Source organism: Astatotilapia calliptera, chromosome 6 (genome assembly GCF_964374335.1).
Source record: "Astatotilapia calliptera chromosome 6, fAstCal68.1, whole genome shotgun sequence".
NCBI classification, from domain to species: domain Eukaryota; kingdom Metazoa; phylum Chordata; class Actinopteri; order Cichliformes; family Cichlidae; genus Astatotilapia; species Astatotilapia calliptera.
The window spans coordinates 11,263,995-11,289,569 of NC_137427.1; the positions used below are offsets into that span (position 1 = coordinate 11,263,995).

At 36.5% G+C, this 25,575-nt stretch overlaps 1 protein-coding gene across 1 annotated transcript; it reads left to right on the top strand.

Moving 5' to 3' along the window:
• The first annotated feature begins 434 nt into the window (after positions 1-434).
• On the top strand, positions 435-25,086 carry LOC113023852 (complement C3-like). The gene is made up of 43 exons (XM_026170264.2): positions 435-587; positions 1,476-1,674; positions 2,970-3,132; positions 4,856-4,950; positions 5,448-5,536; positions 6,467-6,549; positions 7,346-7,433; positions 7,554-7,656; positions 7,865-7,985; positions 9,570-9,685; positions 10,654-10,800; positions 11,090-11,189; positions 11,274-11,368; positions 11,460-11,651; positions 11,789-11,944; positions 12,183-12,312; positions 12,397-12,465; positions 13,066-13,260; positions 13,353-13,473; positions 13,549-13,637; positions 13,759-13,898; positions 14,094-14,312; positions 15,696-15,759; positions 15,894-15,983; positions 17,079-17,282; positions 17,489-17,564; positions 17,672-17,831; positions 18,018-18,113; positions 18,364-18,514; positions 20,602-20,687; positions 20,925-21,002; positions 21,102-21,257; positions 21,346-21,408; positions 21,502-21,583; positions 21,749-21,797; positions 22,228-22,318; positions 22,425-22,511; positions 22,606-22,720; positions 22,865-22,954; positions 23,478-23,570; positions 23,656-23,739; positions 24,165-24,309; positions 24,395-25,086. The coding sequence occupies exons 1-43, from the start codon at positions 463-465 to the stop codon at positions 24,534-24,536; spliced, it is 5,037 nt and encodes a 1,678-aa protein (XP_026026049.2). The 5' UTR covers positions 435-462; the 3' UTR covers positions 24,537-25,086.
• The last annotated feature ends 489 nt before the right edge of the window (positions 25,087-25,575 follow it).

Here is a 25,575-nt window from a genome sequence, read left to right on the forward strand (position 1 = left end):
GTAACCTCTGGGCCAAGTGTCAATCTTAAAGTGTTATTCCAGTTACACATTATCTCATTTGATTTTATTTCCATTGCTGAGAAAGATTTTGCATTTTAATTTTACCTTTCTTAGTTTAACATGAACAAATGATACTTGCTGTTGCAATAGAATCATATCTTTTATATGAATGATGCTGCATTAGATATTACTTTTTAAAAAAATACCGTTCACCAATTTCTGGAGATACAGCAGCTTATCAAACAGTGTTAGCTTTGGAAAAAAAGATGGTGGTTGCTGTTTAAGTCTGATACTGTGTGTCCTGATTTTTTAAAATCAAACCATAGAGAACTCTGCTCTAGTATGCAAATGTGCATACTTTTAACATTTTCAATGATTTTTTACCTGATCTAGTAGATTAATTGGGCAAAACTGCACTGGGTCAAAGTCAAAGTGCAGAAGGAGGGCATTACGTGGATAAAAATGCTCCAGAGTTGTATGGTAAGGGCAGATATGAGATCAGGCAAGGGGACATACAGGACTTGGCTTTGGCTATTAGCCTCACTGGCCTTTTTGTCCTTAATTTTTCTGACTGATGGATCACCCATGTAAGTACAGCTCAAGATCCAAACTCTAAGTTTACAAGAGTTTGTGATTTGAAAATGTTTGTCTGTAAAATAACAGCATGAATTTATTGTTTTTTTTATATTACTGGTGCTATTAAATATTTTCTGTAATGTTTATATGTACAACACAATATCAAATGTAGGCTCTGCACCCCTCAGACATGTCAGAGTGTTATATCATACCATTAGCTTCATAGCATAATTGCCTAAGTCATTTGACTAAGTCAATGACTTAGGCACTTATGCTATGAAGCTAACGATACACTAAATCTTTGATGAGAAAATTAAATTTAAATTTGGTAGTGATGAAATAATGTATTATTTAATTCATTTTAATATGCTGCTTCAGTTCCAGTCTATTTTTAAAGCTCAAATAAAAGCTGTCTTTGTCTGGGAACTCTGTCCCTACTCTTACTGATTTACTGGTTTTCCAATTGAACCTATACGAGTAAAGATTTTCAATAATTGCATTTCATCTGTTACTTCCATAATGATTAGTCTTTTAGCAGTTTCTGTTGTATAAATTAACATTCTGTTGCAAGTAACTAGACTTTTTATTACTTTTTAGATGTTTTTTATTTTTCCCGTCCCAACCATAATAAACAATAACAACAGTGATGAAATATTATATTGACTTAGTACTTAGTACCTTGGTCAAGATAATCAATGGATCACTTATTATGTGTAAAGTCCAGTTCGAAGCAGAAGAGAGTCAAACATATTGTTTAAACCAGAACTTCCCATCAGCTTTTGGGAAAAAACAAATAAAAGTAAATCTTTGTATTTGTCAGTGGTAAACAAAAGTGTGTTTGCCTGTTCTTAGAAGCAATGTTTAATTTTTTTCCTCTCTGTCTCACCACTGCTCCATAGGAAGGTGATGTCTGCCCCCAACTTGTTGGGGGTAGGAACAGCACAAAACATCTTTGTGGAGTGTCAAGACTGCACTGATGAAAGCGATTTAATGGTTGAAATTAGTGTAATGAGCTATCCGACCAAATCCAAAACGCTGATATCAACATCTGTGAACCTCAACAGTGCAAATAAATTTCAGGCCTTTGGACAAATTAAGGTAATGCAGAAATATGGAAATCTATGTTACTGTTAACTGGTTTCGTTGGTAGGTAAGTCTTGTTTGGATTTGTCAGCCCTCAGTTTTTGCATAATAATAAGCAAAGTGATACAGAACAAGAGTTTAAGTTAAAGGTTAGCATATGTACACCATTAAGTTAGACACCTTATGTTTTTTAAATGTTTCTTGTGTTATAAGATTTGTTCTAAATTTGTTTTGAATTAATCAAACTGACTTTTTCATATTAGTCTACATTCAATAATCATTGATAAAACAAAAAAATTTGTTTTTAGAAATGTTAAAAATTGTATTAAAAAAACAAAGCCAGTGGTGAAGAAAAGATTAAAGCAAGTTTATATAACCATTAGCAAATCTTCCATTGTCCAGGAGCAGTTGGCTCTATAATTGAAAGTAACATGTATAAAACTACACATACTTTTTATAGTGTTTTAGCCAGACAGATTAGAAAGGAAAGTTGGTCAGGGAGGTAAACATGGACCCAGTGATCACACAAAGAGGTTTAGAAATTCCTCTGCAAAAATGGGAGAATGTGCCCAATGGAAAACCCTTTCAGTTTTCAGGAAGCAACTTTTAGAGAAGAAAATCCAAGTTTTCCAGATACATTTTCAGGTCACAGCACACACGAACAAAGATGTAATGACTCAAAAACAGAACTATTTGAGCAAAACATCAAGAGCTATGATCCATTTACACCAGGCAATGATTATCATGTGGCCAATACAGTCCAGGCAGTGAAGCATGATGGTATTTGCAATTGGTTTTGGTGGAGATCTGAAATAGTAAGGGAAGGATAAACACTGCCAAATGCAGATACTTGAAGAAAACCTTATTAAAAGTACATGCCAACTGAAATTGGTCTGATGATAACCATACAGCCAAAAAAAATACTGACTGTTAATGAGTGGTCCAGCTAAAGCCTCCATTTAAAGCACATACAATCTGTGAAGGAGCCTGAAGACAGCACTTTACAGACAAATCTTCTTATCCAGGCTTCAAAAGACTTAAAGACTTAAGAGCCTGAATACTTTTAAAAATGACATATCAGATTGTTACAAATTAGGAAAGAGAATAAATAGAAAAACACTTTTTAATATTTTTGTAATTTTTAATATTTTTGTAAATGTAATTTTTCATTGAAAAATTACATTTGCAAAACTGTAAAGTGTGCAAAAAGTAGAAGTGTCCGAATAGTTTCTGAAGTGGCACTGCACTACCACCTTAACTTAATTATCTCATGTACCCTGCATTGTACTGTTTCTTCACACTGGTCCAAGATCCCCAATCAAGGCTTCAGTAGGGATCCACAAAGGAAGCAGTATGTTTACCTGCAAGCTCAGTTCCCTGATGTGAAACTGGAGAAAATTGTCCTAGTGTCCTTCCACTCTGGATACATCTTCATCCAGACGGACAAGACTCTCTACACACCCAACAGCAAAGGTAAGTTCAATACACAATGATAAAATGCTTCTGTATTTTTAGACATTCTGAATTTTTAAGAGGAATTTCATTATAGAAAGAAAGTTGTTTAGTCTTAGCTCTTTATGTTGGATTGTCTTGTTATTGTTTTGTTCAAACAGTAATTTATGATAAAAGAAAGAGGTCATTGTTCAGCTTCTCCTTTATACCTTAAAAAAGGAAAATCTTAAATCCTGCTCTGCATGCTTGTATCCTGGATACAGAAACAAGAAAAGTGTATAAAGAGGTCTAAGTAGAGCTCAATAGATAAATGAAGGTCTGTTGAAAATAGCGGAAGTCTACAGATACCGATGGTTTTAATGTAACTGTGCTGAAAAACACTGTGGCATGTTGGGAAATGTGGCATATTACAATGCTACATAACATGGCCCAACATGCACTGACACATATGAGGCACACAACAACACAAATCTCTATCCTAATGAGGACATAAACAAAGTCTTTCTTTCATTCTTAAGTATTAACACAAAACCTACAGCAAAGTTTAAAATCAGACCAAGGAGCATCATACAATCATTCTAGTGTAGGAAAAAAACCTCATATCATGTCTCTGAAGCTTTGTGTTTCATTTTGAGTTTAAGGAAATTGTGTTTTAAAATATATGTATATGTTATGTTGATATAGCTGTTGTTCCTGCCAATGCTGCGCTGTTGCTTTGACTTATAGTTCTAGTGGTGAAAAAAAGATGTTCCGCTGGAAGTGAAGTTAAATGCAGGGTTACTGATACCCTTGGAAGCACAGCATTACTCTGTTTAAATGTGGAATGAAAGAGCTCACCTTTATGTTTTACTTAGAGTTACAACTAAACCTGAAAATCTGGCGCCTCCCTTTGGCTCCCACAGCAAACTACAATGTGTACAATCAACCCCCTTTGTAGTGTTGGGGATTTCTAAAAGCATTTTTTTTACTTTATTGCAATATCAAATTACTTGCTCTACTTGTTACTAGTGCTGTGTAATACTGCAGAGTCTGATAAAATAAATACAGGGCCTGTATTGCCAATACTGATAACCAATACTTTTAATATAAAGGCAATTTATGTAGGGAAGGGCAGTGTGTCATTTTGCATGAGATGAATCATTGTCAGTTTACAAATTCTTAACACACACACACACACACACACACACACACACACACACACACACACACACACACACACACACACTTCAACTTGTCATGTTTTTTTGGAGACCTCTATTGTAACTGCGCTTGTCTCTAAAGGACTTTTTAGGTCAACTTCAGGTGCTGAAATGTGCTATAGGCTATAAATAAAAGACATTGAAGAGTCAGAACACACATATTTGAGGCATATTTTTTCATTTTCAAAAAATATTTAATCTAACAAGATTCAGTGAGCTACATATAGAACTTAGAAGATAGAAACAAAGTGTTGATCCTATCATGCTAGTATCAATCCAATGCCAATACCAGTGATATTCAATTGATATTTAAAATGATTTGCCCACCTTTAATTTTTACTTCACTTTACAATACTACATAACATGGTTATAGATGCATTGTCACATAGGCACACACTGACACAAAGCTCTATCCTGATCAGGACGTAAACATACAATTCTTTGTTACTTTGTAACACGTTACATACACTACTGTTACAAGCAGCTGAAAAAGCCAAACAGTCACAGAGCTAAATGTAGAATAACATGAATAACCTTTCTCTCAGTTCATTACAGGTTATTTGCACTGACCCCTAACATGGAACCAGTGGAGCGGGACAATTCCACCATAAGTGATACCTCTGTTGCCATTCAGTTTGTGGTATTGCTTTTGTTTTATTCTTTTATTTCATAATGAATGTGATATTGTAGAACTTTCTTTTTAGATGAAGGCAAGTTGTCATTGTTTTATAGAGGATAAACCACTACCATCAGTCTGCACCAAGCAATAAACTAACTAGCAGACAGACTAGAATTTGACTGAATGGATTAATTTGAGATGGGTATTAAAATGTGTTATTTAATTGAATTTTGAGGTCATTTGGTTGAAGAATTCATTGTCATATTACATGTTCTGTTGTTTTTCATATCTAGGTAGTATGAAGGCAGTATGACTGAGATTGATAAAGGCTTGAGCTTATGGAGTCTTAATAGACTCTTAATAATATAACTTAATATGCCATGAAAACATTAAGTGTATAGAATAAATAATACAACAACAGTATGACAGAAGAGATGAAGGAGCTAGATTTTTTTTTTGTAAATCAAACTATAAAACCTTTTTTTTTTTTTTGGTTTTTATTTTGTTTTCTTTTTTAGAACCCTGAAGGCATCATTTTCCCACTCGATACAGTTTCTGTGAAATCAGGAATCCACTCTGGACATTTTCAACTTAATCAAATTGTCAGGTATATATTTTTTAATTCCATGCTTTGTTGTTTTGTTTTTGTTTTTTTGGAGGGGTGGGGGGGGGGGGGGGTTGGGTTTCTTGTATGTTACTTTTACATATATGGAATAACTGAGACACAGTGATAAGTAGAGTTTTAACATGCTTATATTTAGTACTTATTAGAATGCTAATATTTGCAAGTTGCACATGTTAAGCACCTGTACCATCGTCTCTGTGTTTATTACAACGGAATTTATTATTGAGAACGTGCGCGGTTTTGCAGGCAGGTGATCCATTTACATTTCCTAGATACTTGATGTGAGAAAGGGGTATTCTGCATCAAAGAAGTGGACAGAGCAGTTAGAAAGTAGTTTCACATTATATGTGAATGATTTTATAAAGAATTAACTAAACATCACAGGGTAATTTTATTGGCAGTATGCCATGCATTTAATGCCCCTTAAAACATTTTTGTCTTGCGTTTTCATCACAAAAAGGTGTTCGTGTCTGGCAGTAAGATGTTCCCTATTTTGCTGAAAAGGGTGTGCATAGGATTTTATCCAAGCTTGTTGTGATGTCACTAAAGCAGACATTAAAGTAGACATTAAAAGATAAACAAAGGAAAATTTCAGCAAATACAGTAAAAGTGGATTCTGCTTAACACACAAAACCTGGCAAACACACTTACAATTATTCATAAACATCAGCATTTCAACATATGCATGTTAGCATTTATGTTACTCATCTAAAAGCATCACCATGTCTCAGTTAAAAACAAAAATATGCCAAACTACACACACATCATTCTGGATATTTAAGCACTATGAGTGTATTAAATTGGGGATTCAGCTCTGCACATTTAAATTAGCCACTGAAACATGCCATCGTCCTGGAAGACATCCTTCACATGTCAGTCTGACTCTATGTACATGTGTTTGTCTTTTGAAAGCACTGGACTGTGGAAAGTGATGGCGAGTTTCCAGAGTAAACCACAGTTGAGCTATTCTGCAGAATTTGAGGTCAAGGACTATGGTGAGCTATCTCATGGGCATTTTCATCATAGACTGCATTTAAAAGATGGATGTAGGTATCATGCCACCGCCTTGTGAAGCTCTGTTTCTGAAGTCTCTAAGCATTTTTGGCTGTCACCATATTAGTAGCACACTCTTGCTTATTAACTAATATGGAGCATCATTTGCAATGTAAAGATTACGTTGTCATGAAATCGCTGTGTGCCAAGCAGGATTTGGGACCCAAAAAGGCAGGAAACAAATTCAAAATTACCTTTAATGCTTTACTTTAAACGGAATGAAAAAGTCCAACACAGTAGCAGTAGTGGGAGCAAAGAAAGTAAAAATGTGGAAACAGAGCTGGAAGACATGAGGAAGGACACAACAAAGGACAATGGGAGATGAGGATGGGAGAGGAAACCAGTGGGAACACAAGTGAGGTTAACTAAAATTAGAGAACATCAACTTGACACAACTAAACAGTGGAACAAAAAATACAGAAATACAGAGACTAGGCTGAAGGACCAAAACACATAAATGAAACTAGGACAGAATGGATCAGAAAAGGGAATTAACTCACCTAACAAACAAAAAAAATTAGAAGCACAAGAAAATAATACCATACCCACCGAAACATAAACAAACAAAACAGATTTTTTTTTCTTACTTGCTACAAAGAATGCAGGTTTAAGGCTTCTCCCCATTTTCTGGACTCACTTTTCAGGCCCAGGGGTTAAATCCACTTTAGATATAACCTGTACAACAATACTTTTACCCTCTTTACTTTATCTTCACCATACAGTAAAATGTCATTTCAGTGCTGCCCAATTTCGAGGTCAAGCTGACGCGTGAAAATCCTTTCTTCTATGTGGACAGTGATGAGCTCACCATCAACATCAAAGCTACGTATGTAAAATGTTTTTTAGATTTTAGATTGTTGTTTTTTTATGTTTTTTGATGTTTTTATTTTAATCATACCCATTTGTTGGCCTCGTGAGCTTATTAATTACTTTCTTGTGGCTTTAGCTATCTGTTTGGTGAAGAGGTGGATGGGTCAGCTTTTGGGGTATTTGGAGTTTCGCATCAGGACCAAAAGACAAATTTTCAGGCCTCGCTTCAGAAAGTGTCGGTACATACTCACACATTTGTTCATCACTGTTGTGTGCCATCACTTCATCTTTATTATTGTGTCTTTCTGTCGCACACATTTTTCTTTTATGCACATGTATTAAAACACATGCAAAGAATGGAACAAATGTTTTCTGTTTGGGTCTAAGCTGCAACATTTGCATCCAGATGAAATAAAGCACTAATATTATGTGTGTTATGTGTTGTAGATTGAGAATGGTGTAGGAACAGTCACGCTGAAGAAAGAGCACATCAAACAGACCTTTGAAAACATCTCCAGCCTGGTGGGGAGCTCCATATTTGCAGCTGTCAATGTGCTGACAGACAGCGGTAAGAAATGGTAAAAGAGAGCATGTGAGTGTAATTAAAAATATCAAAGGTGAATGTTAATTATAGTAGTACACCTATAGCTAACACAAGCATTAATGGGTGTGTAAATGGCTGTGTTACTGAAATACTCTCAATAAGATGAAATACACCCACCAGGCACCTTGTTGGGTACAACTGTTGGACTGCTTGTTAATGTCAATCCCCAATCAGCCAACAACATGCCAGTTACTCAATATTGGTCTGTAGACATGATCAAGATGACCTTCTGAAATTCAAACCAAGCATCAGAATGAGAGAGATGGATGTTTTGATTGACAAACTGGTCTGAGGATTGCATAAACTGCTGATATTTTCACACATAACCAAAAAATAGGAAATATCCCGTGAGCAGTCATTCTCTGTGCAAAAAGCTACACAGTAAACTATATAACTATGTAACTGTGTTTGGAGTTCTGGTGTTCTCTGGCAATTATCTCAGAATAATGTATGTGAGCCATCTCAAGGTCTTTTTGAAGGGCTCTGGCAGTGTTTCTCTCTGCACAGAGGAGCAGATATCAGCCCGGCTGTTCAGTTAATGCCCTTCCTAGTCCTGTCCAGCTCTCGTTGTCTTCTTTTCCACCTCATTTCTTGATATATCCTCTGTAATATTAAGACTATGTTGGGAGACACAGCAAACCTTACCTAACTTCCTGTGCAAGCTGAATACATTTCAGTAACAGTCTAATGCTATCAGTAATGACAAGCACACTAGCAAAAAGCAACCGTCTGTGTCTATATGTCTATAGTCCGATATTGTCTTTTGGGCAGTGTCTTCTTGTTGCCTTTTCAGTGTTCCTGTTGTTGCTTTCATTTGGATCAAAAAAAGATAAGATTCATATACAATGATTTATGCTTCCTAACTTGATAGACTTATATGCCTGAAGTTTAACTGGCTTTGTCTTATGTTCCCTTAACATTTTTGATCTGTGTATCGTAAAACAAATCCTACATGTAAATTTTAAAAAGTTACTAATTATTAATTATATTAATTAATTACATTGTTAGATTATTAAAGTCCCCTGTTCAGCCAAATTAACTCTTGATATTATTATCTTTATAAATTTAAACACGGTTTTGGTAAATATTTAATAATGCCTGTACAATCAGTTCTCAGTTCTCCACTCTCTCTCTCTCTCTCTCTCTCTCACACACACACACACACACACACACACACACACACACACACAGAAAAACACAGAACAGGGAGAGAGACAACCATGTGGAAAACACAACAGAGGACAGACGGAGACTTGTCCTGTGTGTGAAATTTCGCTTCCATTTTATTGGGATTAATTGGGATCATAGCATTCATGGCGCAATATTAAATGTAGTCCTTATATTGTATTTATGTTGTGCTATTAATATACTGAGAGCCAACAACTTAAAATGCATCTAAGTTGCTTTTGAAATACTGCACCAAAAATAATGTACATTTAACTTTCTATATTACCGTTGCCCTGAAATCTTTGCTTGTCTGTTTTTATTGTGTTTTAAAGTGCTAATAATCATTTTTAATTCATATATTTAATGTAATTGTTTGTACAGGAAGTGAAATGGCAGAGGCAGAGCTGACAGGTATTCAGATTGTTACATCACCTTACACCATCCACTTCAAGAAAACGTCCAGATATTTCAAACCAGGAATGTCCTTCGATGTTGCGGTAATGTGAATTACCTTTATTTGCATGTTTGTAAAAATAAAACTATGGTTAGATGATCTGAGATACATAAATGGTCACTTTAGAAATGACCACTGGATGGCATTGTCACAGTCTGGCAGAGGCAGACGGTATGGATTGACGAAAAGGACCCATAACGCAGACTCCAAGGAACAGGGAACAAAACTTAAATATTAACAAAAAGCGAGCCGTTTAATGGGGCAGGTAAAAAAAGGTACAAACAAAGCAAAACTAACATTAACCTAAACTGGGTGACCTATAAACAAACATGAAAAAACCCTCAACATGAAACGTGGCCTGGATGGAACAATACATGGAAACATGACATGAACAATAGACAACCTGACAAAGAATGAGCAGAAACACACAGACTAAATACACACAAGGGTGATTAGGGGAAGTGGAAACACATGGGGAAACAGCTGACACTTATGAAACAAAGGAAGCAAAGCTGACTACACTGACGTAGGACATGGACCTTCAAAATAAAAGAGGAAACATGAGACGCAGACATGACAATACAAACTTGAAAACATAAGACATGCAGCATGAAACACATAAAGGGCAAAGGGAGACTAAAACACAGGGGTAGAAGACACAAGGGGAATCTAATAAACAAATGAACTTAGATAACCTAATGAACTTAAACATAAACCATAAACATAAAAAATAAACTAAAACTCAAAACGCTAGGTCAAAAGACCCAGGATCATGACATAGCCCCCCCCCTCCCCCCCCTCCCCCCCCTTATCCCCATGAAAAGAGAAAGAACAAGAAAATAAACATGAAAGAAAATCGTAAAATCGCCACTACCAGGATTGTGACAGGCATTGTGAAAAATGTGAATATTTGCTTTGACAGCGTTGACGGAGAAGTATAAAGATGGTCAAAAAGAGTAGATAAAATGATAAAAATGATAAAAATCGTTGTTGTTTTGCTTTGTTTTGCAGATTGAGGTTTTGAATCCTGATGGCTCTCCTGCACAAGGTGTTGCAGTGATGATTGACCCAGGTGATGTCCAAGGCTTTACCGCAGCTAATGGGATGGCGAGGCTTACTATCAATACAGTCAATAATCCTCAACCAATGAAAATCATAGTAAGTCATAAAACCTAATAGTTTTCAGTTGTTAGATAAGCTTATCTGATATGCAAGAATCTTCAAATCCCCAGTGGGAGAAATTTTTAAAGATACTGTTAGGTTAATTGTCTCATAATTATTATTCTGTATATATTTAGTTGTTACTGAATACTGGCTTTGATATAATTAAATTCAACTTTGCACATAAAGCAATGTTGTACTGTACATGGGTCACCTCTATATGCAGGCTGAATGAAAGTGAGAGCGAAGTCAATTACTTTATTAGCTTACGTGTGCTTTATTGTAGGCAAAGACCAACGATGTTAAAATTTCACCTGAAAGGCAAGCGTCAGCCACCATGACTGCTCTCCCATATGCCTCTCAGAGCAACTGTTACATTCACATAGGTATGTACTGAAATAACATTAGAGAGGTAGTGACATCCAAAAATAAATAAATTCTTAAGTCAAATTTTTTTAATGTTTTTAAAGGGGTGGATACAGCTGAAGTAAAAAACAGGCAAAACATGAAGATCAACATTCACCTCAGTGGGCAGCAAAATGTTCAAAATGACATAACGTACTTGGTGAGATACATATTTACTTACATAACAAACGTACATAGTAGACTGTACATACATACGAGATAAGTGTTGATGTTCAGTTCCTTTTCTCTAGATACTTAGCAGAGGTCAGCTCGTGAAATATGGCCGTTACAGAACAAGTGGTCAAATAATGATATCCTTAATCATCACTGTTACCAAAGACTTGCTGCCATCTTTCCGCATCATCGCCTATTATCATCCAAATGATAACGAAGTTGTGTCAGACTCTGTCTGGGTGGATGTAGAAGACTCCTGCATGGGTTCGGTGAGACACATAATAATGATGTAGCAATTTAAGTGGGAAAATTACACACCTGCGCACCACAGTTAAAGTTAGTATATTTCCCATTTACAGTCTGGTTGCTTTAACGAATACAAATCTACTTTTCCTTCCTTCTCCAGCTGCAGCTTCAATCAGAAGCTGGTTCTAAATTCTATGAGCCTCGCAAAATATTTAGCCTGAAAATCACAGGTGATCCAGAAGCCACAGTTGGACTGGTCGCAGTTGACAAAGGTGTATACGTCCTAAACAGTAAGCACCGTCTAACCCAAAAAAAGGTAATTTATTTTTCATTTATTCCCCTTCAAAATGACTTTAAGGAGTTTAAGGCTCACACTTTAACGGCAGTGGACTAAAGATACAAGTTGTTGCATTTTTTGCTCAAGAACATTTTAATATGTAACGGTATGGAGGAAGACTAAACCAAAAACTATAGAAATAACTGCCAGCACACTCATAGCTGAACCCCAAACTTAAACTATCTGCTTCTCTGTGTGTATAACGTCCATACTGTAGATTTGGGACACTGTGGAGAACTATGACACAGGGTGCACACCAGGTGGAGGGAAGGATAGCATGAGTGTATTTTATGATGCTGGGCTGCTGTTTGAGTCAAATACAGCTTCTGGAACTCCTTACAGACAAGGTAACCTCTTTTTTACTCTCACACTTGTATTCCTTCTTTCTTCTAAAACCAAAATAGTAAAGTCTAGTCTGTGTTTATTTCCAGAGCTGAAATGTCTGAACCCCAACAGAAGAAAAAGGGCCGTTGATATGATGAATGTCACAACTACCTTATGTAAGATCAACAAACACTTACATGATCTTCTGTCATACACTTCAGGCTTTACAAACAACTCCTTTTGTTGCTAACATTTCTAAAGCTTAACTTTTCCATGCTATATGATTGTACAAGAAAAAATAAGTCAAATGTCTTTTTTTTCCTACAATACTACAAGATTTATTTATTATGTACAATAGTTCAGTCTGTCTCATCTACAGCTACAACAATTTTTAAACTCCAATTCATTTTCCACATTCTGCATTTGTGTTTTCTTATTCAAATTATAGTTTAATTATATGGAGAACATTTATAGGTTGTTTTGATTTAAAGTACTAGTTTTATCACTATTTGAGACTTTCCACTTTGCTCTGTTGTTGTACCAAAGTAAACATTTTTAAGTTTTTTTTTTCTATTTTGAGCTAAAGTAACATAAATGACCAGTAAAAAAATGTGATAATGATTGTCAAATTCAATTAAATTTAGAAACTTTTTTTATTTCTAATAAATAAACTAATTATTAGTCTTTTATACCTCTGTGTAAAAAAAAAAAAAAAAAAAAAAGGTCAGAAGGAGTCTCACCTTTTGTCTTTCTGTTAAATGCTATTTTCTCTACAGTGAGTCAATATAAAGACAAACTGGAACGTGACTGTTGCTTAGATGGAATCCGGGAAACCCCAACTTCATCTAACTGTGAGAAGCGCAGTGAGTTTATCGCTGATACAGCCTGTTTTGAGGCTTTCCTGCACTGCTGCAAGGAAATAGAAAAAAAGAGAGCTGAGAGGAAGGAGGATGGCCTCAAACTGGCTCGCAGTAAGAATCACGAACAATGGATGGAAGGTGGTTATAAATGGTCCTACTGGTCACTATAAAGGAATAAAAATGTGAACGTTTTAAAACTTCAGGTGAGGATGATGACAGCAGTTTCATGGACAGCAATGAAATTGTTTCCCGCACCAATTTCCCTGAAAGTTGGCTGTGGTCTGATATCAAATTGCCTGCTTGCCCTGCGAACAGAGCTAAATGGTTAGTGAGCTGAAATATAGAATTGAAATATCTTAGTACCTTCACTTCTCAAAGTGTTAATATTTCGTTTTTCAGTGAAACAACATCAGTTTTGAAAAATGTTCCTTTGCAAGACTCAATTACAACCTGGCAGCTCACTGGTATTAGTCTATCAAAAACTCACGGTGAGGATGAACTGATATAATTTGTCTCTAGATCAAGGAGCCAACCTATAGCTCATCAACTGGTCTTTCTTTTGCTGTGTTTGTGTCTTTGTCCGTTTTTCTTTTTTTCTCTTTTTTGAAGGTATCTGTGTGGGTGATCCATTAGAGATAGTTGTCCGTAAAGATTTCTTTGTTGATCTGAAGCTACCGGACACTGCTGTTCGTGGGGAGCAGCTAGAAATTAAGGCAGTCATCCACAACTATGGTCCCAATCTTTACACAGTAAGCCTGGTTCATCCAAGCACGTCAACACCACCATAATGTTCCATTCAATGACATTTTATCATCATCATTAATATTATTATTATTCAGTTAACTGTTCTTCAGTGGAACTTGATCAGAGACTGTAGCGATTTTTTATATTCTGTAGATTATGACAAAAAGTGTTTGAAATCCTTGAATGAATTTATTTTCAAGGTGCGCATTGATCTGACTGAGGCGGAACATGTGTGCAGTGCAGCATCTAAACGTGGGCAATTTCGTCAGGAGATTAAAGTCGGGGCCAAAAGTATACGATCTGTACCATTCACCATCATTCCTACAAAAGAGGGACAGCACCGCATTGAGATCAAAGCAGCTGTCAAAGACTCAGAATTGGGTATCAGTGATGGAATTGTGAAAATGCTACAAGTAGTGGTAAGAAAGAAAGACATATTCTACCAACTCACATAGCTCCCTACCTTTAAGAAACACATGAAGTCATTGAATGCAGCCAGATATGCAGGGTACAATTAAATACATTTAGAAATCAAGCATAGCATTGGTACAGGCAGGCACCAAAGTCAAGCTCAGCACACATTCCAGTTGAGCTATCACCTATGATCATTCTAAGGGTCACATATAGAGTGCCCCTTTTAGTCCCTGAAGCCTGCCAAACCTTCGGTTAATCTAAAAAATGCTTTGGAACCTACCTCCATCCTCCTTTTTATCCTGTGTCTTTTTTTTTTTTTGTGTCCCGTTTGGATCTTTAGCCATCAGAATTGTTGTCTTAAGGCCAAGAAAGATGCCAAGCGGATTTATTTTACCAAGTGGATCATCATGGCCTTGCCATATTGGTCCATTTGATTGACCTTTATTATAATTATGAATTTATTTTATTTTCAGTTGCTACAAACGGGACAGACATGACTGGGGGATAGGACAGGGAGAAAGAATGAAAGAAAGAGAGGGAGAGAAAGAAAACCAAAGGGGAGAAGAGAGGGAGGGGGGAAGAAAGAAAAAAAAACACCTGGGTCATCTGTATGGAGAAAAAAAACAGAAGAGAAAGCAAACAACAAAGAGCAACATAATAAAAAAAACGGCACCATCACAATAAACTAGCTAGCAGTAGATATCAGTAGATACTAAATAATAAACGATATTGTGCAGCACGCAAGATAGACAGCGCACAATGTGCTTTGAGGCAGCAGCCAAGAAAGCTGTAGTCCGCGTCTGTGAATACCCGTGTGTACACCTGTGTGTATACCTGTGCGGATCAGCATGCTTGCATTCCAAAGGTTTCTCCATGTAACGATCTGCTAGGGAGTGTGGGGGGGCCACAGCCCCGTCCTCCAGGGTATGAAGCAGATATGGAGGAGATCAAAACTCCAGACATCCAGAGGCCCCCAGAACACAAGAGACCAAGCAAGTGTCCTGTGTCTGATGCGACAATCCACACGTTTTACACTCAACTCTCCCTCAGCATATAGTAGTTTTCTGGGGAGGTTTAAGATTTCATTTTTTGTTTGCTTGTTTGAGTTTATATTACTTTGTTAGACTGCCAAAACACAGTATCCATCCTTTTTGCCATGGCTTTTCGAGCCAGGTTGGCACACTCGCTGCTCTTCCCATACCATCCTTCCTCGATGTGTGCTTGTAAGTGTAGGAAATATAAATTACTGCTGACTTAAAGTTGTTCTTTTTATTAGTGGATCTGGCTGAACTAAACTGAGATACTTCTTATAATCAAATCCACCTAGGACAAACAATTCTCATCTAAATTTGTTGTACAGCAAGTTAAAAAGTTGCTTGTTTTTTCAGCCTGAAGGCATATTGATCAAATCTACTCATACTCTAACTTTGGACCCTAAACAAAGAGGTACAGGTGAGTATCAATGTTAAGTAGCTCCAGTTAAAGAAAAGATAGTAACTTATTCATTTGCTTATAGCCTGATAATGAACAGCTATCATCTCTGGTTATTTTTTGTAAGTATTAATGAAACTTTTTCAACTTTATAGATGGCAGACAAGTGGAAATCCTCAATAGCAAGATTCCTGTGATAGATTTTGTTCCCAACTCACCTACCAGCACACAAATCTCACTAACAGGTAAGATATACACATCAGAGTGCCTGCAGTGTCACCTCGGTATTACTGGAGAGATAAGAGGCAGTGGTGCCAACAGGACTAAATTTCATTCACATGGCAGTTCCAGTGTCATGTCAGATTACTCACAGTAATAGTTTCTGCAGACTTTCAGCACAGTCTTGTCTGCTTGGGAAAAGCATTAGCAATATTCAACATGCAGTGACATATCGTCAGTGATGATCACACTAATGATCAGCCTTCAAATGCTTACATCATATCTGCCAAAAAAAACCCAAACATTTCAAGCATATTAATTAATTAAAATCATTCATATTATTAAAATTATATGTAAAATGCATATGGGATTACTGTATTTATTTGGTAAGAGCTACGTGTTCCACCATCGGTGTAACTTTGTGCTGAACATTGGGGGGGTCAAGATCTCTGTCTAAATAAATAAATAAATCTGGGTAAATTCCCAGATGATTAAATGTACAACTATTTTGCTGGTATTAACTGAAATGAGTAAATAAAATCAACAGCCTATTTATGCAGAACTGCTCCCAAGAAACACAGATGTTTACATCAGTGCTGTAACAACTTGTACTGTTATAACTGCACATTACTTTTCTCAGCTTATATATACACGAACTTATTGGAAGTTACATGTCTACTTTTTAATGCACAGGTACAATACACAATCTGCACTTTTCTAATTATTCTAAATATTCTTAACTATTTAAACATCTTTCAGTATCCTGCTCTGTTTGCACACTATCTGTACGCTAATTTCAACAGCTGTACTGTACTCTGCTCTGGTAACTATTGTCTTTGATGTAAATATGTAAAAAAAATAATAATAATTTTGTTTTCTGTTCTGTGTCCTGTTCTTTTTGTATATGTGCTTTTCTTTGCTGCTGATACAACCAAATTTCCCCTTGTGGGACAATTAAAGGATTATTCTATTCTAATTCATAATTTTATTGTAGGGGTTATATTGGTTGGGTCTGATTATTGGAGGGGTCATAACCCCCCTTACCCCCCTGGAAATTACGCCCCTGTGTTCCACCTTTTTCTCAGTAGCAAATGATGAGACTGGTTGTGTATTAATTTCAGGGAAACAACAGAGAAACGTGCTCAAGAACACAATTAGTGGGGAGTCAATGGGTGGTCTGATCTATCAGCCTTCAGGATGTGGAGAGGAGAACATGATTCACATGACCCTACCAGTTATCGCAATCACATATTTAGACAGAGCCGATCTCTGGGAGATTGCGAACATTGACCAGCGTCATCAGGCCCTCCAGCACATCACAACTGGTAAGTTAACACAAACTGTTAGCACAGGTATGAGAGATTTCTTTTTTAAAGCCCTGTGTGTAAAAACCAAAGGTCACACTTGGCAGTAACAAGCAATACAAAACCACCTAATTTAAAAATACTATTCAAATAGGTTTTCAGTAACTTTTACTACAGAGTTTGAACAATAGTGAATAACTTGAGTTTACTTTCTTTGGTTTGTTTAGGATACCACAACCAACTTGAATACAGTAAAAAAGATGGATCTTTTGCTAGGACTCAGGATGAACCCAGCAGCACCTGGTGAGGCCTACAGTTGTTGGTTTTTAATATGTAAATGTTTGCATATTTTCTCACTCGGATTATGACTATTTGTTGATTTTACATATACACCTTCTTTCTTCTACTAGGTTGACAGCATATGTTGTCAAGGTGTTCGCCCTGGCCAACAATCTGATAGCAGTGCAAAGTGAAGTGATCTGTAACGCTGTCAGGTTTCTGATCGTGAACACACAGCAACGTAACGGCATGTTTATGGAAGTTGGAAGTGTGTCCCTCAAAGAGATTCTTGTGCGTGCACTGATTTCATTAACATTAACTCTTCATTTTAACAAAAGCCTGCATAAAATACAAACCTGCAGAATAGTATACCAAATGTCATTTTGGATGAATCAGCAAACTTTTATTATTAAATATATTAAGAAGTAGTATATATATCAGTAGTTTTGACATGCTTGTGTGTATTTGCGTGTACAGGGTGATGTGCTTGACACAGACTCAGATGCCTCCTTTACAGCTTTCTGCGTCATTTCTATGCAAGAGTCACACACAATATGTGCTCCAACTGTTCATGTGAGTGCCTTTTTGTTCGTTATCTCTCTTTTTTTAAAACTTTTACGCACAGAATGTGAAACCCAGTAGTCAAATATAAAAAATGAAGGATAGTGTGTTTACTGATCTATCGAAAGACTGGCAGTCTGTACATTTTGTTCCCATATTGCAGATCTTTAAACATCTGTGCAGCTGCAACTTAAATCTTACCCGTCGACGTGATCTTACATTTCTTCTACTTTTCTTTCCTTCATTGTTTCTTTCTATCCAGAATCTGCAAGCGAGCATAGACAAAGCAGTGGGCTACCTGGAGAGGCGTCTGCCAAGCTTAGTCAACCCTTATGCTGTTGCCATAACATCATACGCCATGGCCAATGAAAACAAACTAAACCGAGAGATCTTCTTTAAGTTTTCTTCCCCAGGTGCTGTAACACAACAATCCAAAATATAAAGATAGTAGTACTAAAGTGGAATAATAAATAGCTTGTGCAAAACTACATCAACAACCGCATCACAAAAACTTGGGTCAAACGGATTGACTCTCATGTCTAACATTCACGTACATGTTAGCTTATTAGAGATTCATGTAAAGCATCAGTGTGGTTGTGTAGTTACCTGCAAGAAAGAAAAGCTCAAAAATGCTATAAATATATGCGTGCTATTTAGCATTCCAGGAATTGTTCTGTAGTTCAGTGCATATCCTAGCTTTCTATAAACGCAAGATAAAGTGGCCTAAAAATGTATTTTGACATTATGGCTACGTTCACACTGCAGGTCTTAATGCTCAATTCCGATTTTTTGATCAAATCCGATTTTTTTGTCTGCTCGTTCACACTACAACTAAAATGCGACAGCAAACGTGCTCTAGTGTGAACGCTCAAAGCGGCCCGCATGCGCAAAAGAAGACGTCACACACAACGCGCTCTGTTTAGACCCAGAGCAAACAGTATTGTTTGACTGATGGCCCTTAATGTAAAGACTTCGGACTTTATGTTTCCCAATTTTTGCTTTAAGTTATTTTGTTATTTACATAATAATGTAGATAACCTAATAATTATCCTTATTGCTGTTTTAGAGGAGCGGTGCTTCAAAGGATAGTTGCAGATTTCTGTCAGAATCTGCAGATTATACAGTACAAATAAAATGTTCACGTTGTCTTCCCAAGAGTTTCGCTGGATGGCCAGGAAGCATTCACGATGGCTGTGTCCCAATTCAGGGTCTGCACGCTTGAAGTACGCGCACTGTGCGTACTATAAGTACGAGAAGTGCGGAAGTGAGAGGCTTGTGAAATGGGACGGTCTAGCCTTCGTCGCGCTGTTCAGGTTGCCTAGCAACCATGATACTAACCGCGAGAAACGTTACATACAGCTTTGTTTGACATAAATGAAGGAGAAAAAATGTGAAAGAAAATGATTTTTTTTAATACACATCTGTCAACTGGAAAGCACAATTGTTAGTATTTTAAGTATTCTATCTATTTTATTTATTGAATTTTATTGTTTTATTTATATTTTGATATTGCTAGGGATGATGCAATGATCGGGGACCATTCTTAATTTCGTTGTTCTCATGACAATGACAATAAAGTTTCTGATTCTGATTCTGACAAGCAGAAAGTTCCACACAAATGAGTTTGTTAGTTTTGAAGTTATATACAACTCAAAATCAGTACAAATAGATGCGTATTCTGACACCCAATAATGACTTTACTAAAGATCAGAGATTGGTTTTATTGCTTTCTGTCGGTTAGCTTGTAGAGCAGCTTGACAACATTTGAGTGTGGACCCAACCAGTCTCTGTGACAGTTTTGGCGACAGCTATTAACAGATTTTTGTTCTCCATGACATTTTTTTAATCTATTTTTTAGCAGCCACGGTAAGTGGAGAAGTTTAGTTTGGATCATTTATGTAGTGTAGGAGGTTTTACTAAATGAGTGACTCGAACATTTTGGATCAACATCCTGCTGGATGAATGTGTAACCTTTTTTGGGGGGTATATTTCTTTAAGCGTGATTCTAAAATATATGACATGAGTGTTTGTGATTCCATCTTTATATGCACGTTCACCTGCCACATCGTAAGAAAAAGAAAGTAAGACACTGATGTTTGCGCCTCTGTGTTTTTCCCTCCATCCATCCATCCATCCATCTTCTTCTGCTTATCCAGTGTGCATTTATTCCTAGCAATCTTCTTTGGGTTCCTTCTCTTTCCATAGGACCAACAATTATCTACTGAGTTGTATCTGTTAACTATTACTGAAGTAACAACAAGCATTGCATTTCTGCATTTCACTCCTCCTTTTTTCTTCAATCCTCCACCCAGCCAGCACCTATCAAATAGCAGCTTTCTTTTTGAAAAAATGGAATGCATTTTTCTTGTGTATGAACTTGTGTATATATTTATATAACCTTACCCACCTATTATCAAGTTTATTATAAAAATTATTTAAATTAAAGATTAGACAGAGCACCACATTACTTGATGCAAAACTGTCTCTGTGTTTTGCTTAGATTCGTCCTATTGGCCTTCACCTGCAGGACGAGTTTTCACAGTGGAGGCCACGGCTTACGCTCTATTGGCTCTTGTTAGGGCCAAGGTAAGTATCTGTGTCACAGAGCAGTACATGTAGCTAAAGTGTACATGTAATAGAAGATTGAGCTGCCAGGCAGGAGGAAATGAGGAAGACCACAGAGAAGATAATAGATGTAGTGTAGGAGGATATGCAGAGGTCTGTGGAAATCGTGCTTATTATATAACAGCTTTGATAAGATTTTCTATATTTAACTAAAATAAGACAAATACACTGTATTTCAACCCTTTTCTTCCATTAAAGGCCTTTGATGAAGCAAGACCAATTGTCCGATGGTTCAACAAACAGATCAGAGAGAATGGAGGCTATGGGTCAGCTCAGGTAAAGAAGACATCTTAATATCCTCATGTACTGATCCACTGATGAAGTTAATCTTGCTCTGGCCACAAATTATTGATCACTGATCATTTTTCTCCCCAGGCCACAATGACAGTGTACCAGGCAATAGCAGAGTACTGGACCAGTGAAAAAGAGCCAGATTACGATCTGAATGTGGACATCTTGTTGCCGGGGAGGTCAAAGCCTGATAAATACAACTTTAACTGGGAAAACCACTTTGCTACAAGAACATCTAAAGTGAGAAAGTGTTCTTTTTCACATAAGTAAATACACAGCATCTCTGTTCCTTCTGCTTGCTATGTGTTGATTTCTGCATCCTTAACAGATCAACGTCATAAACCAAGACGTGAAAGTGTCAGCCACAGGACCAGGAGAAGCAACACTGACGGTAAGTAAAATGCAATGTTTTGGTTGTTTATTTGTTGTTTATTTGTTGCCTTGTGTTTGAATTTGCTGTAAGCTCCTGTTGTCTGTATCACAGATAACGTCGCTGTATTATGAACTGCCGAAAGAAAAAGAAGACAACTGTCAGAAATTTAACCTGTCAGTGCAGCTCCTTCCAGGTAATTTGCTGCCCTCTGTCGGTTTATCCATCTTAAGATAACTGTACACATTTTTTGACTATCTATGTGAGGTAATTTTCTCATTTTAATTTGATTTTTTCCGAGCTTTTTAAAAATAAATACTGTAAATCAGATTTAAAGTCTTCCATTGCTTTGCCTCTGCAGAGTCGCTGGGTGATGATGAAAACATCTACAACCTAAAAATTAAGGTTTTGTAAGTAGACAAAAAATAAATATATGTATATTTCATTGAACTTTTCAAATGATTTGATTTCCGTTAAAGGTTTTAACAATATTATATATTATTCCCACCAACAAATGAACAACCTTGAGCTCACACTTGGAAAATTTGTGAAATTAAGTCACCAGGCAGAAAAACACCTGTTGCGACACCTGTTAGCGGGTTAGTACTTGGAAGCACTAACCCGCTAATGGAGATTTGCCCTGTTGATGCGGTTATGCCGTTAACGTCATTTTAACAAGATTAGCGCTGACAGCACTAACAATTTTATTTAAAACATTTTTCTCACAGCTCTTGTTTAGAGCTATACAGATTTGTAACTTTTGTGTCTTTTACTGCTGATAAAGAAATTGTTCTTGCCTTTTCATTCTTTGATTACTTATTCTCCCTGTTCTGTTTACAGCTATAAGAACAAGGAGCGTAATGCAACCACACCAGTCTTGGATATAGGCTTGCTAACTGGCTTCACTGTTAGCACAAAAGATCTGGATTTAGTAAGAAAAATAAACACAAATGGGCTCAAATTGTTCAGAATTCAGTATTTCTAATTAAGGAGGCATCTTTAAATTTTGAACCGTGGATGTGTGTGTTTCATTGTAGCAAGCCAAAGGGCATGCCCGCACTATTTCAAAATACAGGCTGAGCACTGAGTCAGAGAGAAGATTGCTCACCATTTACCTGAACAAAGTAAGCGATCAGTGTTCCCCCTCTCTCTACTTTTTCTCTTTTGACCTGTGCTCACATCATTTTTTAATTCCTTTTCATAACTTCTCTCCTCTAGGTTCCTTACACGGAGCTGGAGATTGCCTTTAGGGTCCATCAGAAACTGAGAGTGGGCATCTTACAACCAGCTTCTGTATATGTCTACGAATTCAGCGACCAGCTACAAAGTGATCGTGAGTTTGGCATCTTTGAATCGTTTTTTGAGCGTAAAGGATTCATCTTTGCTTCCAGTAGATTTCACTTCATGTGGTTGGGTGCAATATTACATTTTTAAATGTACTACAATGGTGCAAAAACATCTTTATTTGTCAATGCAGACACAAAATGTGTGAGATTCTATCATCCAGAAAGGAAAACTGGAGAGCTGCTGCGCCTCTGTAGAAATGATGAATGCATATGTGCTGAAGGTAAGCAGGGGATGACGCTACATACATTTTTTTTAACCTCTGAAATTCTTTATTAAACATTTTTGGTATACAAAGGTTAGAACAGGTAGATTGTACACAATACTTGGAAGTTTTTTTTTCTTTTTTTTTACTATAAAAGTACTTTAGACACTCCGTGACAAATACACCCGTGTGATTCAATCGCATCAATGTGGCCAAAATCTTTGAGGAATGTTTCCAGCAACTCTTTGAATATGTTTTGTGACGAGTTGCGGAGGCAACCTGATACTACCAAGATGTAATGACTCGGCTGCTGGGTGTATATTGCAGTTGCTAGTTAGTTTTTGGTAATGTATTTGACCCATGAGATGTATGATTCTATTGTTTAATAGGAGCTCATCTGTCAGTCAAATGCAGATAACACAAACACAGCTCTAACATATTTAAAATGTGGCTTAGATCCATGCAGCCATCACCAGTCCACAAAATTCCACATAATCTCATTTAGTTCCTTTATCCCTTTGTGCCTGTTGTATATTTCCAGAGAATTGTAGTATGCAGAAGAAGGGAAAAATCAACAATGATGAACGCAAAGATAAGATTTGTGAGACTACAGTGAGGAGCAAAATAGATTTTGGTAAGTTTGTTTTTAATAAATATGGAATAAATACTCTAAGGAACAGAGCAGGTGAGCTAACAGTCTACAAACTGTCTGTCCTCAGCATACAAAGTGAGCGTGGAACAGTTTAAAGATGGTTTGTCCACAGACATTTACACAGTGCAGGTGCTGGAAGTCATCAAAGAAGGTAGGTTGATTTTATTTAAACCTGTGACAGAACCAAAAGTGTTTGCGATTTGTATTGTTTCCCTATCTGATCCCCTATGGTGATACCAGATATCTTCTTTGTCTGAATTTAAGACATTTTCAGCCATCATTATTTTCAAATATTTGGCTGAGAATTTCTCAGAATTAAAATGCCACCTAATTTTTCATAGCTGAGCTTCTTCTTAATATGTGAATTTTAAAGGAATCACAATTAAGTATGATTTAGATTCATTTTCTGGGCTCTGACCAATAATTCTTCCCAAACTGCCTACTTATGTGTTTGTTTGTTTTCAGGTAGTTTGCAATCTTTCAGAAGTGATGATTAGAGCTACAAATAATACAAAGAAAATGTAAAAAATTCCTTTATGTGTTATTTGCATTTGTTCTTCTATGTATTGATTACAGGAAGTTATGATGTGGGTGCTCAGGGTAGACAGCGCACGTTCCTAGGTTATCCACACTGCAGAATGGCTTTAGATCTGGGAGTGGGCAAAACCTTCCTTATGATGGGAACATCTGGAGATATTTTCAAAGATGAAAAGAGTCAATCGTAAGTTGTTGTTTTTTTCTTCTTGTGATATTGGGAGTATTCATAGATTTGTAAGATTTTTTTCTGTTTTTCACTTTCAAATTAGGTATCAGTATGTCCTTGGTGAGAGAACCTGGATTGAGTACTGGCCTACAGTAACAGAATGTACAACTGAGGAACATAATTCTACCTGTTTAGCCATTAACGAGATGGTCAATGAATACATGATCCGAGGATGTCGAAATTAGTGAAACTGAAGAGAATAAAAAATAATAATCTATAAATATTTTTTAAAGGTTGAGTAAGACACTTCTTAAAAAAAGGCAAACAAAAACCTGCCTTAGCAACACAGAGAATTAGACTAGCTTTCCGAAGGAGAAAATAAAGAAAAAAATCATAAACTGTATATTAAAGACAGACTTCCAGGTCTGTAGTGAGGCCAGTGAGGAAGTGTCTTAAACGTGCATTCTTCCACCACATCCCAAATGTCCCCTGATGGACTGAGACAGAGACAGGAAGAGGAAGACAGGCAAGAATAGAACTGGTCGACTGCAAGGAGATAATAGGTGAATTTTTCAAGTAGTATACAGAAAAATAATCAGTTACTCCACATTTACATTACATTTTGAAAAAATACAGTGTAAATGGTACCTATATTTGGACAAACATGTAAGAATCGTTTGTAAAACATCATGTAACATCATGTGTATGAAGGTGGTTAATAGATAGTTAATAATAACAAAAATAAAATGTCAGCATGTTTACCCATGTAACAACAAATAAAATTATATAACCTGAGTTATATCTGCACTACTTGTCCTTTTAAAAAAAAATTATTTTATATCGAGCTTTTTTTCCTTCCTCAAAACTTAGGTTACAATGGCAATGTATGCACTGTGAACTGTGCGAGAACAGATTGCCGTCATATTTGATCTTAGTGGCTGCAATTGTGTTTGATAAGCTAACATAGTCACAGTGGAAAATATTGAGAATCACACTGTAACGCACTGGTTTTCAGCACTGATTAATGCTCTGTAGAAATACTCCCAATGCAGCTACTGGTTTTCTCACACAAGTCAAATGAAAGTTAGAACAAAAACGAAGTAAAGGTCATTTTTGGAGGCGCCTTGGATTTCTTTGCAATAAAGTATTTATTTCATGGTCTGAAACTTTTCCTCTGTGTAGAAAACTTGATCAGTCAGTGAAGAGACATATACAGGTCTAAATAACTGTGGCATTGTAATTATTTTTTTGTTTCTTTTGAACAAGTAAACAACAGAAAGGCAT

Excerpts from the sequence above, each read along its gene's own strand:
- LOC113023852 (XM_026170264.2), top strand. The coding sequence starts at position 463 with ATGCTCCAGAGTTGTATGGTAAGGGCAGATATGAGATCAGGCAAGGGG. Across the intron at positions 5,537-6,466 it reads CAACTTAATCAAATTGTCAG|CACTGGACTGTGGAAAGTGA; the intron begins GTATATATTTTT and ends GTCTTTTGAAAG. Across the intron at positions 21,258-21,345 it reads TTGCTACAAGAACATCTAAA|ATCAACGTCATAAACCAAGA; the intron begins GTGAGAAAGTGT and ends CATCCTTAACAG.